Source organism: Sinocyclocheilus anshuiensis, unplaced genomic scaffold (assembly GCF_001515605.1).
Source record: "Sinocyclocheilus anshuiensis isolate Anshui unplaced genomic scaffold, SAMN03320099.WGS_v1.1 scaffold811, whole genome shotgun sequence".
NCBI lineage: Eukaryota > Metazoa > Chordata > Actinopteri > Cypriniformes > Cyprinidae > Sinocyclocheilus > Sinocyclocheilus anshuiensis.
Window position 1 is genome coordinate 383,111 of NW_015549607.1, and position 20,076 is coordinate 403,186.

The window sequence follows — 20,076 nt, forward strand, 5'->3', positions numbered from 1 at the left end:
TCCGAAGATGGCCCTCGAGCTGAATTCGCCGCCTTTGTGGAGTGGAAACTGGCGAGAAATGGATCTCCGTTCACCGCCGGTTCCCAGGAATTAATCGCTAGTGCCACCCCCGACCCAAAGCCCAGCCCACCATCTCCCTGATGCGGAGCGCATGCCCGAGCCCACCGCTGACGGAGAGCCAGAGCCCCTCATCCCTCCGGCTCCGCCTTGGTCTGGCGTCGACCATCCTGCGCCTCGGGACTCCACTCCTCTGGCTTCGCCTCGTTCCTCCGTCCCTACAGCTCCATCAGGCTCCTTCATCCCCTCGGCTCCTCCTCTGTCGCTCCGTCTCCACCTCGGCCTCCTCCACCACCTGCTCTGCCGCCGTTGGTCGGCCCCTGGAGTCGGCGGCCATTCCTCCTCCATGGCTCCTCCCTCCTTCGTCACCCGCCTGGTCTCTGTCTGTCGGCCTCATCCCGGATATCCATCCTCCTCGGGAACCTCCTCCCAAGTTCCCACCCACGCCTCCCTCTGTTGTTGCTACGGTGCGAAGACGCACCTTCCGGGAGGATTATGGACTATTCTGTGTGTGTTTTTGCCCCTGTGACCCAGTTTCTTCCTAATGTTGATTGTGTTAATTTGATTCCAGGTGTGTCTCGCTCCTCCCAATTATCCTGCCTTTAAAAGTCCTAGTCCTTTCAGTTCTTGTTTGTCGGGTCTACTTGTTGAATGTCCTCCATGTTCTCGGTTTTCCTGTGGATTATTAAAGACTGTGTTATTCAAGTACTCCTCGTTTCGTCGTTCCTTGCTCCCCGAGTGAATTGTGACACATACTTGTGAAATTCTCTCAAAAAACTTATAGTCCATTTTTAGAGCTGCCATGATTAATCATTTTGATTCTCCATTTCACAACCCCTTTAAGCAGTTTACTTAATTAGTATCTTTATCAAAGTTTCTTATATTATTTCTTTATTTTTTTTCTCTGTATGTTTCCTTAAATAGAACCTAGTTAAATTTAACTAAAATATTAGAACAAAACAAAGTTCAGATAAATAAAAGAGATGGGAATTGAGAGGAATAAATACTTAAATAATCATTAGAATTATTAAATAAACAAAAAATATAAATGTTTTCATATTGGTTTTCGAGAAACAGATTTTTTTTTTTTTTCCAATCCTACTATACACTGTATTAACCCCTTAGGCACCAGGGATTAAAAAAAAAAAAAAAAAAAGCTGGATTGTGACCAAGATTTCAAAAGCTTGTGGCTTGAAAGGGTTTAAAGATGGAGATCTACTGTAAATTAGAAAAATGTTGGGCATGACCGAAAGTTTGTGTGGTGTAAATATACTCGTCTAATTTGCATATGACCTCATCCAGGGGCGGCCATCTTGAATTTCATAATATTCAGGAAATCGTAGATATTGAATTGATGTTTGAACTGCTTCTGCATCAATGATACGATAGCTCACTTGCTCTGCTATTTCCTCAAACTTTGAATAGGAACGTGACGTAATTTTGGTCTAGAATCGAAGTACTACATGTCTGCCATATAGTTGTAGGGAGTACAAATGAGATATTACACCATAATAGGAACTACAGTCTATTTTATTAAGTATGACGTCTTGTTGCAATTTTGCGACTTTGGCGCTTAGAGGGTAAAACACTATAAACATTGCTGTACTTTCCAAAACATAATTTTAGAGGTAGTAATGGAGGCTTGAGCCATAGATAATGCCGTTATTAATGCAGTTATTCGACCGAGAGAGACAGATTAATTGTAGCTGTATGAAGTGTCTGTGAATTACCTGAATCTGTGCATCTCTCAAAAGTTTTTGGCCACAGCATCTCTACTAACAGCGAAACTGTAATTTAACGGCTTCAAGAACAGAAACGTTATATCATATAGCTTTTCAGCTGCGAATCTGTTTTATTAACAGCGATGACAACAAGCTGAGAAAGAAAGCATACTTTCTGTTGATAATAAAATGTAATTAAGTAGGAAAACCTTGGAAATAGTTTGTCATTTTATTCTATTGTTTGTTATATTCCTTGGTTTCGTCAGAGTTTTTGGGTTTTGTTTCTTTAGCTGTTGCAGCACCTTTGAAATAACTCCACTTGGTGAAGTGATTTGGAACTAATGCTGTCAAGGTCTGTCTGGTACCAATTTATCTGTGTATTTCCTGAAAAATAATTGCACACCTTAGAACGTTCAACATCGACTAATCAGACTCAAGCATTCAACAGCCTTGTAGTATAATGAACTGTATTTTGTTTACAATACATTGTATACTAAACACTGTGCACAATTTACTATAGTAGTATTACTTATTCATTTAGTGGTCTAATGGTTAGAGAGTCAGACTTGTAACCCAAGTCTGGGTCACAGGTCATATGTTCGAGTCTCGGTAACGGCAGTAATTGTAGGTGGGGGGAGTTAATGTACAGTGCTCTTTGTGTGTGTTCGTTTGTTCACTACTCACTGGTGTGTGTCTGCACTTGGATGGGTTAAATACAGTGTACAAATTCCAGGTATGGGACACCATACTTGTCAACACGTCCTTTCCTTTCTTTTTCCTATAGACTGTAAAATGCATACTCTTTGCTACGTTATACCAGTTTATTAGAAGGTGATTCAGAGGGTCTGTTGTCTTTTTGAACATGTGGTTTGATGTGTGCACATGTGCATGCATCTAACGAATCCCAGTTCTAAGAGAAGGGGATTTTTGGATGAATCCACCCAGAAATCTAGAGCACCGAAATGCACAGAGAAGAAAAGAGAGGGAGAAAATGAGAGATCGAGAGAATCTTTGTTCAGAGGCAGAAACTTTGAGGGGATAATTAGTAAGAGTGAGCACTAAGGACTGGGGCCGAAGAGTGAAACTCTAAAGCTCCGAGCAGAGATTATATAAACTAGAGCTGAACTTCTCCTGACTCTTCTAATCACTCCTCAAAGACGGCTAGTCACATAGCATATCTCTCAGACTGCAGTAGCCAGCTAACCCACCCAGCCCCAGTCACTTCAGACTCTAGTCTAGTCTTGTGCAGGCTCTAGATTAGCTCTGAGCAGAAGCCGTTTGGATGACCTTCAGCCACCAGTAATTTCATTATCTTCAGCACCAGCTCACTGATCCTCAGCCATCAGCCTAAGCGAATAACGTCTTCTCATCTCACTAAAACATAAGTAGAAGGTTGGTGAAGTGCTGATTTCATTTTCCTCCTCCAGTACATGAAAGAAAACTGTTACGATTAGCTGTCTCTTCCATTATCTGCTATGTGTGGGGTTGCTAGCACAGTATAATTTGTTCATTTACGTAAATGTTTTGGCTTCTTTACTATTTGTATTGATAGGAAGTGCATAGAGAGGACAGGAAATGTGTCTAATGTGGTGTCAAAACAACTTCAAGTTGTCAATTTGAAGCGCACTTGAAGCGCCAAAGTCGCATGTCAACTCAGAATGTTGACAAGCCAATCAGCTCACAGCTGCACCTAAATGTACTTTATTTTAACAGCAATCCATCGACAATCTATTATTTTAGAAAAGCGAAATAATTTTACACAATCTTAGCAGTGTATATATGGAGCATCAGAACTTCCAGCATTTTCTAGTATTTTGGCTACATTAAAAGTACAAATCCAAAATTTGCTTCAGCTTGAAAAAAAATTGACAATCAATGTGCAATTGAGAAGTTTGTTTGTTTGTTTGCTTCTAATTGCATTGTGTACTACAGTATAATTGGAAATTTACAATTGGAAAATGTTGTTTTATGTTGTGTAGACACAATACAATGCCACAAAACATTTGCACAACCCACAAGGTCACAACTCTGAATTGTTTACATTTTGACAGATAAATAAAAATGAATAAAAAGTTAGAGATGACAGCAAAGAGATCCAACAGGTCAGTTTATATGAAAGGTTCTGTCTCAGCATATCTGGTTTTAAAGAATAAATATGTGGTGGTGTCGTAATACACTCGACCTGTTCCAGGAGTCACTGACTCAGCCCAAAACACAAGCGCTGTCTGAATTACATACCTAAAATATTCAAAATCCAGTCTGTTCACACACTCAGCAACATGATACATGGGGCACTGCAACATGATATGCCTCAGAAATCACTGCGAATTAGACGATTCATCCATTTTGACTGAAAACAATTTTTTGATCAGCGTTTTTTTTTCTTTCAAGTATTTATATTTATATTTATCTATATTTATTTAAACACCCTTAAAATTAGAAAGATACATTGCTAATGAGGCCTACTGAGATAATAAAGAAAGCATGCAATACCTTTATTTCTGCCTACATAGGGGTTGAGAAGGTTCCACAGAGACCACAGAGACAAACAGGAAGGGAGATGTCAACAAGAAGGACAGTGGGAAAGAGAGACAGGGACAGTAAATTGTAGGATGATAGTTATTGTGCACACACACACACATTCAGGACAAATTTGCATGCACTTTAGGATAATATGATCATTGCATATGAGCACACTATAGTATCTGACTTGATTTTTCTTAGAATTCCTTGTACTACATGATCAGTACTGATATAATAGCTTCTCCATCAATATCACTTGAATTGAGATGGGGAAAAAAGCATATTAGTGTTTTTCAAACTAACAGATGCTCAGGGACAGAGTTTGGCACTATTTTGTATTTCTGTCTAGAAGATTCATATGTTGATTCATATATTCAGCTGAATCTTTCTCCATAAGGACTAACCTATTCTGTGTCCGGTTCAGAGGCTTTCATGTCAGGATATGAGCTTTTGAATTAAGGACATATAATGGATTCACGTCTGAATCGCTGTCCATCTCCACTGAGAACCCACTGAAGGCATGCACCCAAGAAAAGTGTACATTTCTGTGTCAAGTGACCTTAATTAGTAGGTGGGATTTGCAGTGAATAGGCTGCATTTTTTTTAATTAATTTTTATTTTATTTATTATTATTATTTTACAATGAGAACAATTAGATACACTAGATAACCAATTATAAAACATGTAGCTATTTAACTTAACCAAGCATGAAAATTAGGTCGTTTTAAACATCAAATCAAGATATATTGATATAATCTATCTATTACGGAAGCAATATACTTTTATTTAATAAACTAAAATTAATGACCAAAAACATAACATTAGGTCAAAATTTAGCATGCAACCCTATTACAGCAATATTTTCCATTGGTCATTGCTTAAATTCATGACAGACATCAAGTGAAATCATTTGGACCCTTTTGACAGTATGACAGGTAGGCAAGCACAAAATCTCATTCCAAAATTCGTATTTTATTATGTTTCTGCAAATTGTTTTGTTGACTACATTTGTCATGGTTGACTATTCAACTCTGTTACCAGAGCTATTGTAAGAAGTAAGTAACAAGTATTTTTCTAATAGGTTTATTAATGACTATAAACCAACATTTGGTTCCAAACTGGTGACCGCTTAATTTAGGTTACATTTGTTACCCTGTTAACCATGTTCTTCTCCACTACTGTCACCTGCTCAGTTGGGGTTTAAAAAGCACTTAATATTCAGTAATATTATCAGTTTGACTGCACTAACACTATCTTTTGTAGAACTGCTTTATATTTGAACTGAGTTTTCTTCATAACAGAACTTTTCAAAATTCACAATGTTATTGAACTAAACTGAATCAACATTGAACTAAACTCAGCTGGAAAATAACACTGTTGTCTTTTTAGAGCTGCTTTACAGCTGCAATTGTATTTGTTCCACAACTGAAGAACTTTGCAACATTAATATTGCATCTGTATTGTATAAAGCGCTACGCAAATAAATGTGACACACATGTGACTTTAGTGTTTTATTTTAATTAATTTAATTACATTTTTTTTATTCTGCATTTGTATTTTATGTTCATTGCAAATCATTTTTTATATAATTTTGTTTATAACATATTTTTAAAAAGTCGGACCTTCATATGTTGACAATATTTTCTTAATTTTTTCACTGTTTAAAAATGTAAATGACTTTTTATTTTGTCAGACCATATTCTGTGCCCTCTTAGTGAAGATTGCTAGCTCATAAGTTCAATGCACTGATAAAATTGTACAAATATAAGAAACCTTGACACAAAAAAAACATCATGGCAGATCATTCATACAGCACACACTTAAAAAGCAAAACCTGTTTAAAAGGAATAATTCTATTAACATGCCCTTTTGCTTCCTTTCAGCATCGCTCATTCAGAGAAGAGCTGTTCCGTTTAGCTTACGGATATATATTTATAGCTGCATAGTAATTCTGCCAGTCTATGAATGATATCTAAGTAATATAGAGGGCAGATCGGTGATCATTCATTACAGGTCGGTTGGCACTGCAGCAGCCTAACAGATGAGAGAGAATATAACTCGCTATGAGAGACAACCTTTGGAAAACAGCACTCCTAAACTGACAGTTCACCGCAGTATCACAGAAAGAAATTACATAATTCAGCAGAAGGACAATAATCATGCAGCGTCACGAGGGCAGAGCCAATCATAAAGCAAGATGCAATGCAGGGAGCTGTGAACACGTGCAAGAGCAGACGCAACAACAATGTAAACACATTGGAAAATGTGCACTGAGAGAATTGAGACTGAGCATACCTTGTGGAGACTTCACCATATGCGCGAACCCTTGGGAAAGAAAACGAGTGATAGACAGAGAAAGAGAAAACTTGAGAACACCAATACCAATACTGTTCAGGTATTGCGACCACTCATGGTTTGCTGACAGACAAACCATGGCTATCACACTAAAGCTGAAGCTTTCTGCAATAAAAAAGCTTCTCAAACAGAAAAGAGATTGAGAGCATTTCTATCTCCCTAATTCCAGGACAAATGTGCTAACATTAATTAGGGCTGTCAATTATACTATAATTATATAGTATAATTTACGATTTCATTTAAATTTTGCGACAGCATGTCTTTAAATGATCTTTATTTGGTGGCTTTATAGTAAATTACATAGTGATACAAACGGTTGGAGGAGCTCTGTTATCACTCTTATATCGCACTCTTATCAGCCAATCAGAATGGAGGACCAGAAAGAACTGTTGTATATATATAATTGTATTATTAAGATTTAAAACAATTGTTTTCTATTTTAATATATTTTAAAATGTATTTTATTTCTGTAATGGTGAAGCTGAATTTTTAGCAGCCATTACTCCAGTCTTCAGTGTCACATGATCCTTCAGAGATCATTCTAATATGCTGATTTGGTGTATAAGTAACATTTCTTATTATTATCAATGTAAACAATAGTTGTGCTGTTTCATATTTTTGTAGAAACTGTGCTTTTATTTTTTTAATTCTTTGATGAAATTAAAATGCTTTGTGATATGTGATATGATTATTTGTTAAGTTTATTAGTTAATTAGTATATAATGTAAAAAAAAAAAATAGATGATTGCTTTGTAAGATTGACAACCCTAATAGTAATACATTATTGTAATATACACAGAATGTTTCACTTTCACACATACAGCCTTAAATGTATAAATGTACGCTTATATTCCAGTATTTTCCAAGCTTTGAGGGTTTTCTGACTTTGTCAATCACAAATTTCTGAATGAGCTAATGCAATTACTCTATGGCATTTATTTCTATCATGTCATGGGAGTCGAAAATGTCATGTGTATCTTAATTTAGGAAAAACAAATTCCTTCCCAATTTTTTAGTAAAGGTAGGGGTATTAATGATTATTAAAAGATTACCTTTTTTTGTTATATTCTGATGGATTTCTAGAGTGCAAGATGTAGCTTGTTCTGCACATTGTCACCTCTACAACACCAGAGCCTTGGCTTGTAAAAATGGAATGAGCTCAACTTAATGAGGTGTGGGAGCATTTCACTACAAACAAGGATTATGTTCACTGCCAGCACTGTGATAGTGTGCTAAAATACAGCATGACAACAAGCACTATGATCATCTGTCAGGAGAATTCTAAGCTAGGAGAAAATGACCAGTGTAATCTTATGTTAACACCCACGTGAAACTTTTAATTTATGGTAAATTGACGATCATAGTAAAAAATAATGTCCATAAAAAAAGTATGATCCAAACAATAAAATTAAAATGTAGAAATTTAGTTTGACACGTTTGAATTAACCATAAGTTTATTTGGACTGTGATTTAAAAATGGGATATGTACACAAAGTGTTTGGAGTCCTGTTTTATGCAATTATATGGCTTCATGTGTGAAAGTGACTATTAAGTGAATAGAACATTATTTTAATTCTCTGTATCTGAACTTTATTTGAGTTTATAGAGTATGTGATGAGTTTTCACAGCCTAAGACTTACCAGGGGTTTTGTTGACAGCTTTTGAGAAGATGGCATTAAGGGGAAGGAAGACAGAAAGTTCAACTGTTAGACACACTTTTGACTTTGCATGGAGGCTGTCATGCAAAAGTTTTATTTTCAGCTTAAAAAACACTGATTTGTCATGCAAGGGATCAGGACTGTCCCTGTGCATGCCTGATAAAAAAAAAAATAATAATAAATAAATAAATAAATAAATAAAATCCTGTGGGAAAAAAGGTCTATAAAGTCTGTTCCATTTTCTGAGAGAAACAGATTGACATTTTTACTTCAAATCACTCCATCACTTCGAGAATATTGCTGTAGTGTCCGGAATGCCACAGCGTTCCTCACATACTCTGAATGAGGCCATAAATCCAAGCAGGTTACTAAACCAGCTGTCCAATGTGGACTATGTGGATTTACGAGGTTGTGAGGTTTGTGGATTTCTGGACACACCGTGGACACAGAGAATTACTCTCACTGAAGACTCATGCGTATAGCTATCCAAGTGAATCATCCACAGCTGGTTTTGTTTCTGAATAAACCTGTTTAAATGAATGCACACTGATTGCAAGAGAACAGCACAGTTCAACCAAATAACCACATACTGTAAAAGCCTTAAACCAGGCCTTTCAGATTGTAAAGCTTACATGAATCATCTGAAAAATCTCTCTATAAAATTCTATTTGACTAACCAATTTAAATCAAAGAAAACAATTAAATCTCAAGGCTAATCTCAAGGAGCCTGGCATATCTAAAAAGCTGCAGATAAAAGCAAAGCATGCTGATGGACCGAGAAACTTTAGACTAAGGTCATGATTATCTATATACATGTGGGATTTTTTTCTTCTTTCAGAATTGTATGATGCATTTATGAATTTTGTAAACACAGAGGCTTTGAATAAGTTGTTTTCGGCGAATAAAACCACAACCTACTAAATTACTTTTTTATATTGTATGCATTTGCAGGTTTTTGTTAAACTTTATCCAACATGCATTGCATTTAATGCATAAATTTTTTATATGAGCTCTCTGGTAACATTCAATGGGAATTTAACCTATGAATTTGGTGTTATGAGCACCATGTGCTACCAGCTGAGCTAAATGTTGCATATCATATAGAGTTCTCTGGTAACATTCAATGGGAATTTAACCTATGAATTTGGTGTTATGAGCACCATGTGCTACCAGCTGAGCTAAATGTTGCATATCATATAGAGTTCTCTGGTAACATTCAATGGGAATTTAACCTATGAATTTGGTGTTATGAGCACCATGCGCTACCAGCTGAGCTAAATGTTTCATATCATATAGACAAGTTAGCATAAACTAATTTTAACTAACATATCTGTCCCTACTTTATCAGAGGCAGTTTATCATAAGGGCTAAATAATCGGCCATTGTTGAGCTTGTCACATTAAGCAATCAAAGAAACAGACAGAAATATTTTATTATTCCCAACATTTGCCATCTCAAAAGTCAAATCCAGGCCTCTTTCCTTACTGGCTGGTAATTTATCACCTGGATTTTCTGAAGGCCACGCAAAATCAGACATCTGAGAGTTAGAGTCTCTTTTTTGTCTCTCTCCTGTCGTCCTTTCAGGGTTGGAACCAGAGGATGATCAGTTTATTTATTCAATAATAGGTGGTCTGCCTGGCTTATTACATTTACAAAAGGCTTTTAGGGCACACTTGTCAGGCTTTTAGGATTCACTGGGTTTCTTAGCTTACAGCACTTTTGGTAAATTCGATTGACAGAGACAGTCTGATGTTTCATGTCTATGTTTAATTGTAAAGATGAATCGACCCGCGCTGCTGGTCATCAGAATATGCTGTGTTCAGGATTCTGAGTGTTGGTGTCCCCATGCACCAAACTTAACCACAAGACTTCCTTGCTCACTCAGCTTTGCCAGAAAGATAATGCTGATCAACCAGCATTTTGTGCTGGTGAACAACATGCCTATACTTGTTCTTTAGCTAGAGCAGCACCAAACAAGAACTGACCCGACTGGACCAGTATGGAGCACAACTTTCAGGTTCAGGTTTAATTAAAAATCTGAATAATTTTCTCTTTTCTAAGAAACTTTCTTAGAGATTCCTTAGACTTAATGCTAACATATAAACCTTTCAAAACCAATGGTTAAAATATTTAACCAATGGTATGCTTCTGTAGAAAGCAGCTTGATTTCAGCTATAAAGAGCTAAATAATACACTACCCATAATCCTGAAGAGAGATCCACAAGTCACTATTATGGATAGATAAATCACACCAAACAATTTCCATACACTTGTAAAGTCAGCATGAAATCAATATGTATCAATGATTCATCCCTGAATATGTTTTGTTTTAGTAATTTATTTTTTACCTTGTAATTCTTTGTAACATCAAGCAGGTTATAACATCAACTTTATCTTCTTGAACTATCTCTGCTGATGTATGTTGGATTCTTAAATCTAAAGGAACCTATAACTTCCCTCCTTTTAAGTGTTGTAGTACTCGAGTCCAAACAAGACAATATTTTCATGGTCCTGGTCTTGCCATGGAGCATTTAGACTATGCCTTGACTTGGACTCTTCAATACTCTAACACTGCGGGCACATTTTGTGGTATGTGCCAACTTGTGCATATGATCCGTTCTGTTCTATTATGTCTCTGGATTAGAGCACTATATGTGTGCTGCAGATGTTCGTGTGACACTCATACAAAACCAGGCTTGTTCACCCCACAGAAAAGCATATTTATACTGTCTGAATTGTTTAACCCTCCTCAGTTCTCTGTCTCAACACTCACTTTTCTGGTCTTGGGTTTGACATGCACTGGACTCTTAAATAAGCTGATCTCGACTATACTGCCTCCTTTGTCAACAAAATGGCTGCCTGTAAAAACAATACCCATGCCTCCACTGTTAAATATAAACACAGAAGAGAGAGCAGAAGCGGATTTCCAGACAGTGTCACTTTGACTGGTTACTTGAAGCGTTGGGAGAGAGAGAGAGAGAGAGAGAGAGAGAGAGAGAGAAAGAGGGTTTATCGTCCTCACATGACCATATCCCTCTTGATGACATGCTGCTCAGCTTTAATCCTTTGCTCTATTTTTCATCCCAAAAACTAAAATCCCAACATTTGCCCACATTGGGTCAAGAGACACAAATGCCCACTGCGCCTGAATCAGGTTGCAAGTCATTTCCCCCTTTTTTTATTGACCTACTTTTGTTGTAAGATTATAGTAACTGTCATATTTGCATGTATATTTATTAATCCTCACAGCTAAGCCTACAGTGATTGTTTTGACATTTTTTGCATGCTGTTGAGCATTAATTGCTTTTTATCTTGTAAAAGGCTAGGTTAAAAACGTGTAGCTCGTAAGTAAAGACAATTTTGAAGAAAGGAAAATTGTTCTTTTTCATTGAGTCTCTTAATAATTAAAGCATCGAGTGACTACGCTTCTTTATAATGCAGTGATTCGCAAATAAACTAACAGAGATTAAACAGACAGATGCATCTAAAATGCAACAAGCATAGAAACATCACAGGATTTAATGTTTTGTAGCTGGAATTCACAGTAAAGTGTGTGTTATCTGGTCGCTGTGATCTCAATAACTAAATGCTCTGGCACAGTTTGCCAATGATAGCCAACCCTCTGTTCCACATCGTCAGGGCAGACTGAACATGTGTTTTATGGCTAAACACATATTGTTTTAATCTGCCTGCAGTTTAAGACAGATTTCCACATGATAATACTGACGGTTGTGCTCCTGCTGGGGTGGTGTGGCCCAACTAGCGTTTTCACACACACTGAGGTATGCGGTCTGCTTTCCTGTGCCATATCTGCATGCTCTGAGGGTCTTTGCAGGCCTGTTGCCATGTCTGTTTGCACTTAAAGCAATAGCAGGTTGGACAAATTACCAAGGGCAAACATTTAACAATGTCTGAGCTCACATTTGTTACTTTGGTACATAACGTGCTGTTAAATTGCAACAACCACTGGAATAGATGCTTTCAACGGCAACAACATAAACAAACGTTACTGCGCATGCGCACTTTTGTGGCCTTAACTAAACTTCCGGTAGACTTCCAAATAGAATCAATAACAATGGATAAGTCCTTCTAGAGTAGATTATGTTTCATAACAAGCAAAATATATTTGCTGCGTAAATCAGACGGACTTATTGAAAATGCAAATTCATTCTCTGCCAGCAGGAGGTGCTTTAAAGCGGGAGAAATAGAGGTTTCCCCGGTAAAGGTTGTACACAAAGCAGTAGCTTACAAACACTGCTTTATCAGGCATATAACATGCAAGATTAAATGAAAACGACATCGAACATTTTCTAAAGACAGTCTTCCTTCAGAAATACAATGATATAAAAACACCCGCGCCTCGTTTAGATTTTTAAACGTGCAGTACGTGCTCATGTTTATTCAACGAAGCCTTTTGGAAAATCGGTCTTGATCGGTTTTGATATTGTGGCGGGTCGCAACAAATAAGTATGGGAAATACATCCCACAGCACAACTACCTGAGCCCAACTTCATTACTCATCACTTTAACTTTAACTGCATTTGTAGCCGGCGCCACTAGCCAGAACGATAAACAAAAACAGACCGGAAGTTAAATTCGGGCCAGGCGCATGCGCCCGATGAAACCGTCTATAGGCAAACACTGGAATTGGATTGAGTCCAGTTTCAATCTGCAAGTTTAGTAAGTCACTACATGTGCTGAGCATTGCATCATGATTATCTACATTAAACCATTTAAATTTTTTAGTACAAACTTGCCTCATTCCTTCAACTATGGGCACCCTTTTTCTCCCAATCTTTTTCTTCTTTTTTTTTTTTCTTTTCATTATTTCTGAAACCCAACCACGGTGTTACTTCCACTATGTCTCAAAACATGCATTCTGTGATAGAAATGACAATTGTGGAAATGACATTTTTGACCAAATGGCCACCTCATTTGTCTTCACTGACCCTATTGTCTAAGTATATTTTATAAGGTGCAAAATCATTTAGTGTGGTGGAACTGTCATCATTTTTATTTTCACACAATAATTATTGAAGTGGTTTATGCTTACTTCAGCCTTTGTTTAGATGATTATACATTTTTATAGTCAATTTTCATATTGGACAATTAAAGGTCTGGCAATGGGATTAGAGTAAATCAATAATCTACATAATAAAAATAATTTTACATTTTGAAAATCTGAATGATGAGGGCTTGATAAAAAGTCTCCAAGTCAGTTAATGTGATCTTATATAACACTTCATATAAAATCCTACTTTTAATATAAATGAGCCCCCAGGACAAGTGTCTGAAGTTTAAGAAACACCCTTCTCTGTAAATAAGACCCATTATAAATTGTGCCTTATTCACAAAACTCTGCAATTAATTTGTTAATTTACAATTACTGCCTTTTTAAATCTTTTTTACTGAATGTTGGAAAAGAGCTTTATATTACGCATATCCAGGTGTAGTCAAGCACATTTCATTTCAGATCACAGTAGTCTGCTAAATCCTCCACATCCGGCTTGCAAACTAGGGAAATGCGGATATGCAGAATACACATTGAATTCAGCACAGCTTCTTGGCAATATTTGTACATTTAGCAGATTTGCATCATTTCTTTAGTTAATCAGATAGCATGCACAAATAAATGCTGTCATTGGGCGCTATTCATTCTTAGTGAATTCCCTGTAAATGAGTAAATGCAGCCATGCTGTGAGGTGCTGAGAGCATGTCAGTCCAAGTTTAAGCCCATCATTTACCCCCATCGCCCCCAGCGAATTAGCCATTTCTCTTTCGTTCCGCCCCTAATTACGGAACACTCCCACAGCTCAGTGGTGCAATCCGTTATCAGACACGTCCATTAATCTGTGGACACGACTGGGGCCTGATGAAGCCAAGACAGGCCGTGACGGCCCTGACAGCCACGCCTGTGGTCAAAGCACATGACAGGCTGAGCAAAACCCCCTGCTCTGAGATTAGAGGTCCACTAGCTTCACATTTATCACATCAGTTTTCCCTTGAGCAGCCGCTGACTGGCTTCTCATTAAGGGCACTTTTTAGGCCTACTGGTTGCCAGAAGGCCAGAGATACAGAAACATCCTTCACCAGCCCTCCAGCCCTGAGCACCCCTACTGATCCAAAGGTGATCTGATCATACAGCCTGATCTCCTGTCGCTACCGACTATCTCTTAATCTTTATAAAGGAGCACTAAGGCACAGGGCTGGTGTGATCAGTCTAAAGGGCTTGGGTTTGATCACGAAATGCAATAAGTCAGGCAATCAATCAGGTTTGGGTCCACTGATTCCCTGCCTGACTGGATGCCTTTGTATTCATGCCCTGAATAAATTGAGATGCTTGTGGAATTATAGACTATTCAGAGGGCACAACACGAAAAGAGTAATCTCTCATAACCACAGCACCAAAGTCTCTTGGCAATTCAGTGTGCATTCGGAAAGTATAATCAGTTTTGAGACGTATTCTAATACCTGCTGGTGAGTCTACGGTGAGAGTAATCCCAAATAGGTCTTAACACTGAAGTACAGTTGAAAAAAGAAACTTGACTGTTTAGAATCAAGAAATGTTCTGTTCTAAATAATAGAAATAACAATTTCAGTTTAAAAGGTTCAGCTCTTGAAATTGCAGTGTACCTTCACTTGTCTGTAACGTGCAGGATCTGGATATTTGATGAAAAAAAGTATAATTTAACCTAGAACAATGACTATATTAAAAAAAATCAAAAGATGGATGTCCCTGCAAAAGGTTTGAAGTGAAAACAATATCTGTAACATATCAAGGCACACAATGATGACATAAACTGTCACTCAATCATTATTCCTTGAGTGATAAAATGAGCAAAGTAATTATTGATAATCAAAGCATCATTATTATTTATTTATTTTTTTTCTAGGTTGACACATTCAATTGCATTAGTGGCCCTATTTGGACACTTAAATGTTCTAAACATTTTTGCAAAGTAGCAAGTTGATATTGCAGGGCTTTTTAGTGTATATTGTCAGTACCCTGCAAGTGGTCAAAGGTACCCAAACAGGAATAAACAGGTAATAACTTTTGTATTTATTTATTTGTTTGTTTCACTCGAAAGTGTATGTATGCTATCTTGATGAAAAATAAATATCATATGCTTTATTAATGCAAAGAGTACCCACATTCTTAAGTATGACACAAGTGTCTAAATATTTTTTGGGGCCACTGCATATCATCATTAATTTAAAAAGTTTATGCTTAGCATGCTTGTGTACAATCAGTAATGTTGTCTAGTTCCAATGTGATAATTTCACAAATTAATGTACTTTGAGGTGTAATTTAACTGCATATGCATGTGTTTGGAGGTGTATGAGGTAGGGTGAATGACATTAAACAGTATTTGAAACAAGAGTTAACATGACACAGCATTCAAGACCCATTTTACTTTTTTAATGCAACATGTTTTCAGTCAAACTTGACGTTCAACCAGAAAAAAAAAAAAAATGCAAAAACGTAATTGCCAACATTTTTCAACTTGTTTTTTAGTAAACATATCCAGATAAATTTACTTTAACAAATTTACCTTGAATGTGTAAAAGGAAAGTAAACAGGGTCAGTTTTGATTTCATGTTAACGCAAGATTTTTTTTTTTTTTTTATGTTTTCTTAAATATTGATTATTAAAATAAATTACATCAAACTATTGGCCAGATATGTTTTCAAAATCAAAGGTAAACATTCTTACCTTCATTGCAGTAACGACCTACATATCCTGTTTTGGAGCAGTCACAGTAAGCTTCACCGTCAGCCATGCTGCAACTGCCTCCATTTTCACAGGGGTTCTCCGTACACAAGCCTTCCATCTCTAACCGGACCTTTTGGCTCCCTAGGCGTGTTGGAACCTGATTCCCGTAACCCAGGTCTGTAATAATCCCCTTGAACGGTGGCATCTCCTTAGCCGCTGGAAGTGTTAGGGCAGATGTCCGAATGTCTTGAGGCACTCCTCCAAGATACAGGTCACTGACAATCTTCATGAACTGCCTTTGCGGTCTCACCTCATCCACCTTTGACTCTCCGTCCAGTGCCAACACGGTTCGCAAGTTGTGCCTGCTGATGGTGGCAAAGTGCCAGCGACTGTCGTTTACCATCTTGTTGGAGGTTATAGTGGTTTCTGCACAGTCCACGCTAAAACGCAACTTCAGCTTGCCTTCCTCAATGCTCAGGAGCAGGAAGTCACAATATCCTCCATCATCAAAGTAGAGAACCAGAGCATCTGATATAGCTGTTTTGAACTGAAATCTGAGGTCACTTCTGGTGCTGGCATCCCAGCGTAGATAGCGTGCCCACTGACCCTCTGAGCCTGTGAACTCCAGGCCCAAACCAAGACTCAGGAAGGTGCTGAGCAGTAAGAGTACACAATGGGGCCGGCAAATGGGAGGCATGGTAACCAGTGGTTATGCTACAAGAGTGCACTGAACAAAATAATGTTATGTTTTCTGGCAAATTATGTGAAGATCATTGAAGAAACGTCAAATCCTTTAGATGACAAACATATGAGCGAAGAAGGTGTGGCCATTGAGGTTCTTGACACATGCTATCCTAAATCCTGTTAGGGGTACCAGGATGAATTCCAAAAAAGACCAAATAGCCTTTAGATTAGAAGTGAACAACTGATCACCTTCTGCTATCTAGATAGGCTTTACTGATGATGTTCCCTTGAGTCGACTTTCTGGATTAAAACAGAGATGCTCCATATTGGTTCTGATTATATTATATCGCCACATGTTAATGGCCACATTGGCCCTTCTTTTGACTGATCTGTGAAGATAAATAAAAAAAATGACATATTTTCATTAGGTTCATTACACATTATACAGAGAAATATACTATACACAGTGGGCAATGTTGCATTCCATTATGTTTCCTTAGACCAACTCAAATGTTTTCAAACTGTGTCCTGGGACCCTCACAGGGTGCCAAATTTGAAAGGAAAAAAATGACACAAATGTATTCGTCAGTGTTTGATGTAATATATTTACCCAATCATTGACAGTATAATTTTATGTTACTATTATTATTAGAAATCATGAGAATATGATTTATTTATTCAACTGACCATTTTTGAAAAACAATAATAAAGAACGGCATATTGTTTTATGAAACAATATGTAAGTCTTTATAATATCAAATGTTTTTCTCACATTTTCACACATATTACACTTTTTTTTCCCACACATGGCATTTATACGTAAAATATATCTTTATATCTATATCTTTAGGGATCCTTTGCAAAGAAATCATTTTATCTGAGGGTCTTTGGCCTTAGATTACACCAAGATCTACTCCAAGATTCTCCTGAAAAAAATATTTGAGCTGCCCAACATGGCAATTTCTGTCTTTTTTCAGATTATTACTTTATTAGGACCAAAGGCAAATGCGGAGATTGGAAAACCTGTTTAGTTACATTCATTTTGCAATTATGTTTGATGCCACTAGTGGCTTAGAAATACACACTTTACTTTTAAAAGCTTTTATTGTTAGATCTATGTGTTGAAAATATATTTTTGGACAGGCCAACAGTAAAGCCTTTTATTCCAAAATAAAGCTGCATTTGCATTTTGGCAAACACAAGTAGTCACAAAAGCCACTGTCAAATATTTGCTATTTATGACACCTAAGTATTTACAACACACACGGTCAGTTGACAGATGTCTGACGGAGAGATAATGTACGTGTGTGTAGAATTCCATCCCTCCCTGCCCTGGCTGCTGCTTTGACATGGAGTCCCCAGGGACAAAAGCCTCCCCAATCGTAGCTGTTCCACAGCGGTGCAACACAATAGCCTCTTTAACTACCTTCCCTGAATAGTTAATCTCTCCCTGGCAGCCAGCTATTGAATTAAGGCAACTGATACCAACACCGATGCATTGACCGTCTCTTGAGCGATAGTGGGTCTTGTCTGTATTTCAACAGAGAACGAGCACTCTGCAAGATTTGAGAAGAACGGTGAAAAGGGTGAGCCGAGCAGAACGCAGTGGCCACGGTCAAGACATTTACCATGCATGCCACACTAATAGGCAAGGCATCATGGAGAATGGGTTTTCAGAAGGACTTCCTGTTCAGTCTGCTTTACTGGGAAAGGGCTGGCCTGAAACCTGATCCTCACACGCGGCACATGACAACTGGCCATTGGTCTGGCAGCAATCACACGGAGGATTTATTACAAACACAATACAGACTATTGGGTTACAAATGATATAGATCCGATCAGAACTCTCCAGAGGCAGTAGTCTATGAGGATTCTTGTTCAAAAGACATTTGGACAGGCTTCTTGGACAGTGCTGTTTTGGGCATAAGCATAATACATTCCATTTAATAAGCAAAAAATGAAGAACTAAGATTAGAAATGAGGAATTAGACTCTGAACTATGTGTTCTGCCATATGCTCTGTAATCCATAGAAAATGCACTCAAACGGAATAAATGTTGCATTTGGTTCCCAAAAGGCAAAAGAGCATGAAAAGCTTACACATAACTATCAGAGGAAAAGTCTTCCATCTGCCTTGAATGATTTACAATCATTTCCAGCATGTTTTATTCTCTGTGAGCAAGGCCAAGATGCTGGGTACAGGAAACAACAAATATATATGCTGATTATGTCTCCATATGCGCTTTCTCCAATGTCATGTCAATCTCAGCTGGGTTTCTAAAATGTCTCTCAAATTCTCAATATCAGATTTTTTTCTTATCGAAAAGGCAATTTAACACCAAGTCATCCAATACCTCCTGACATGCATTCACAAAGAACAAAAAATGAACAAGCCCTAATAACCTGCAGTGTAACAATAATGTGCAGCAGCTTGGGCGTTGTGGAATAGAAATTATTCATCACACACCATGTTTCAAATGGGATTCCCAATTAAATGAATAGTTTACTCAAATTAAATGATTCTGTCATCATTTACTCACCCTCATGTGTTTCGAAACCTGACTTTCTTTCTTCTGTGGAACACCAAAGCAGTTATTTATAGAAGAAAGTTGAAGCTGGTATTTTTCAAACACTGAAAAAGACTGCAAAACAGCTATCATATGTCGTCAGAAGAACTGTAATATAGTGCACAGGTCTTATGAGCTACTTTTAATTATGCCTTTTTTTTTTCTTTTTCTTTTTTTTTTTTACGTTTTTTACGTTTTTTTAAGCCCTGATCTCCATCCAGGTCTCCAAGAGAGTAGCTCAGACATACTGACAAACATCTCCTTTGGTGTTCCATGAGAGAAAGAAAGTCACACACACCACACACCTATTTTCTGTAATAAAAAGGAGAAAGTAAATAAATAAATAAAGGCATATGAGAAGCTAGAAAAAGGGATAGTGAGTGAGCGGACCAAAGCTCTAAGAATATACTGTATATATATATATATATATATATATATATGTATATTTATATTTATAAAGAGCGTACCTGCAGATTTTCAGGTCAAACGATGGTACAAAAATCTAAAAGTAACATGGTAGCAATATCAACGGATAGCTGCTAACCTTAAAGTAGGCCTATATGTTCAGTTCTTTTACATGTCATTATATGGGAAAATACAAAAATATCAGCAATATTAGTAAATTAAATTATATTATTGTGCCCCAATAAATGAATTGTCTAAGGTATTTTTATATTCCTGCCTATTAAAGGGTTAATCCAAAGTCACATACAACTTTATGTGAGAAAAAAACAACAAAACTTAACATTCTTAAGGGCCATGAAAGTTTTGTACTATTAAAGCGAGAGAGAGAGAGAG

General features: G+C 37.2%; 1 protein-coding gene across 1 annotated transcript in view; it reads right to left on the minus strand.

Annotated features, from left to right (window-relative positions):
* LOC107659060 (neurexin-3b-like) overlaps positions 1 to 20,076 on the minus strand; it is a 314,862-nt gene that overhangs the window by 294,239 nt on the left and 547 nt on the right. Inside the window, exons 2-4 of the mRNA XM_016447871.1 lie at positions 16,029 to 17,101; positions 8,297 to 8,314; positions 6,597 to 6,626 (exon numbers count right to left, since the gene is read on the minus strand). Of these exons, the coding sequence (XP_016303357.1) occupies positions 6,597 to 6,626; positions 8,297 to 8,314; positions 16,029 to 16,725 (745 nt within the window). The 5' untranslated portion in view covers positions 16,726 to 17,101. The remainder of the gene's footprint in view (positions 1 to 6,596; positions 6,627 to 8,296; positions 8,315 to 16,028; positions 17,102 to 20,076) is intronic.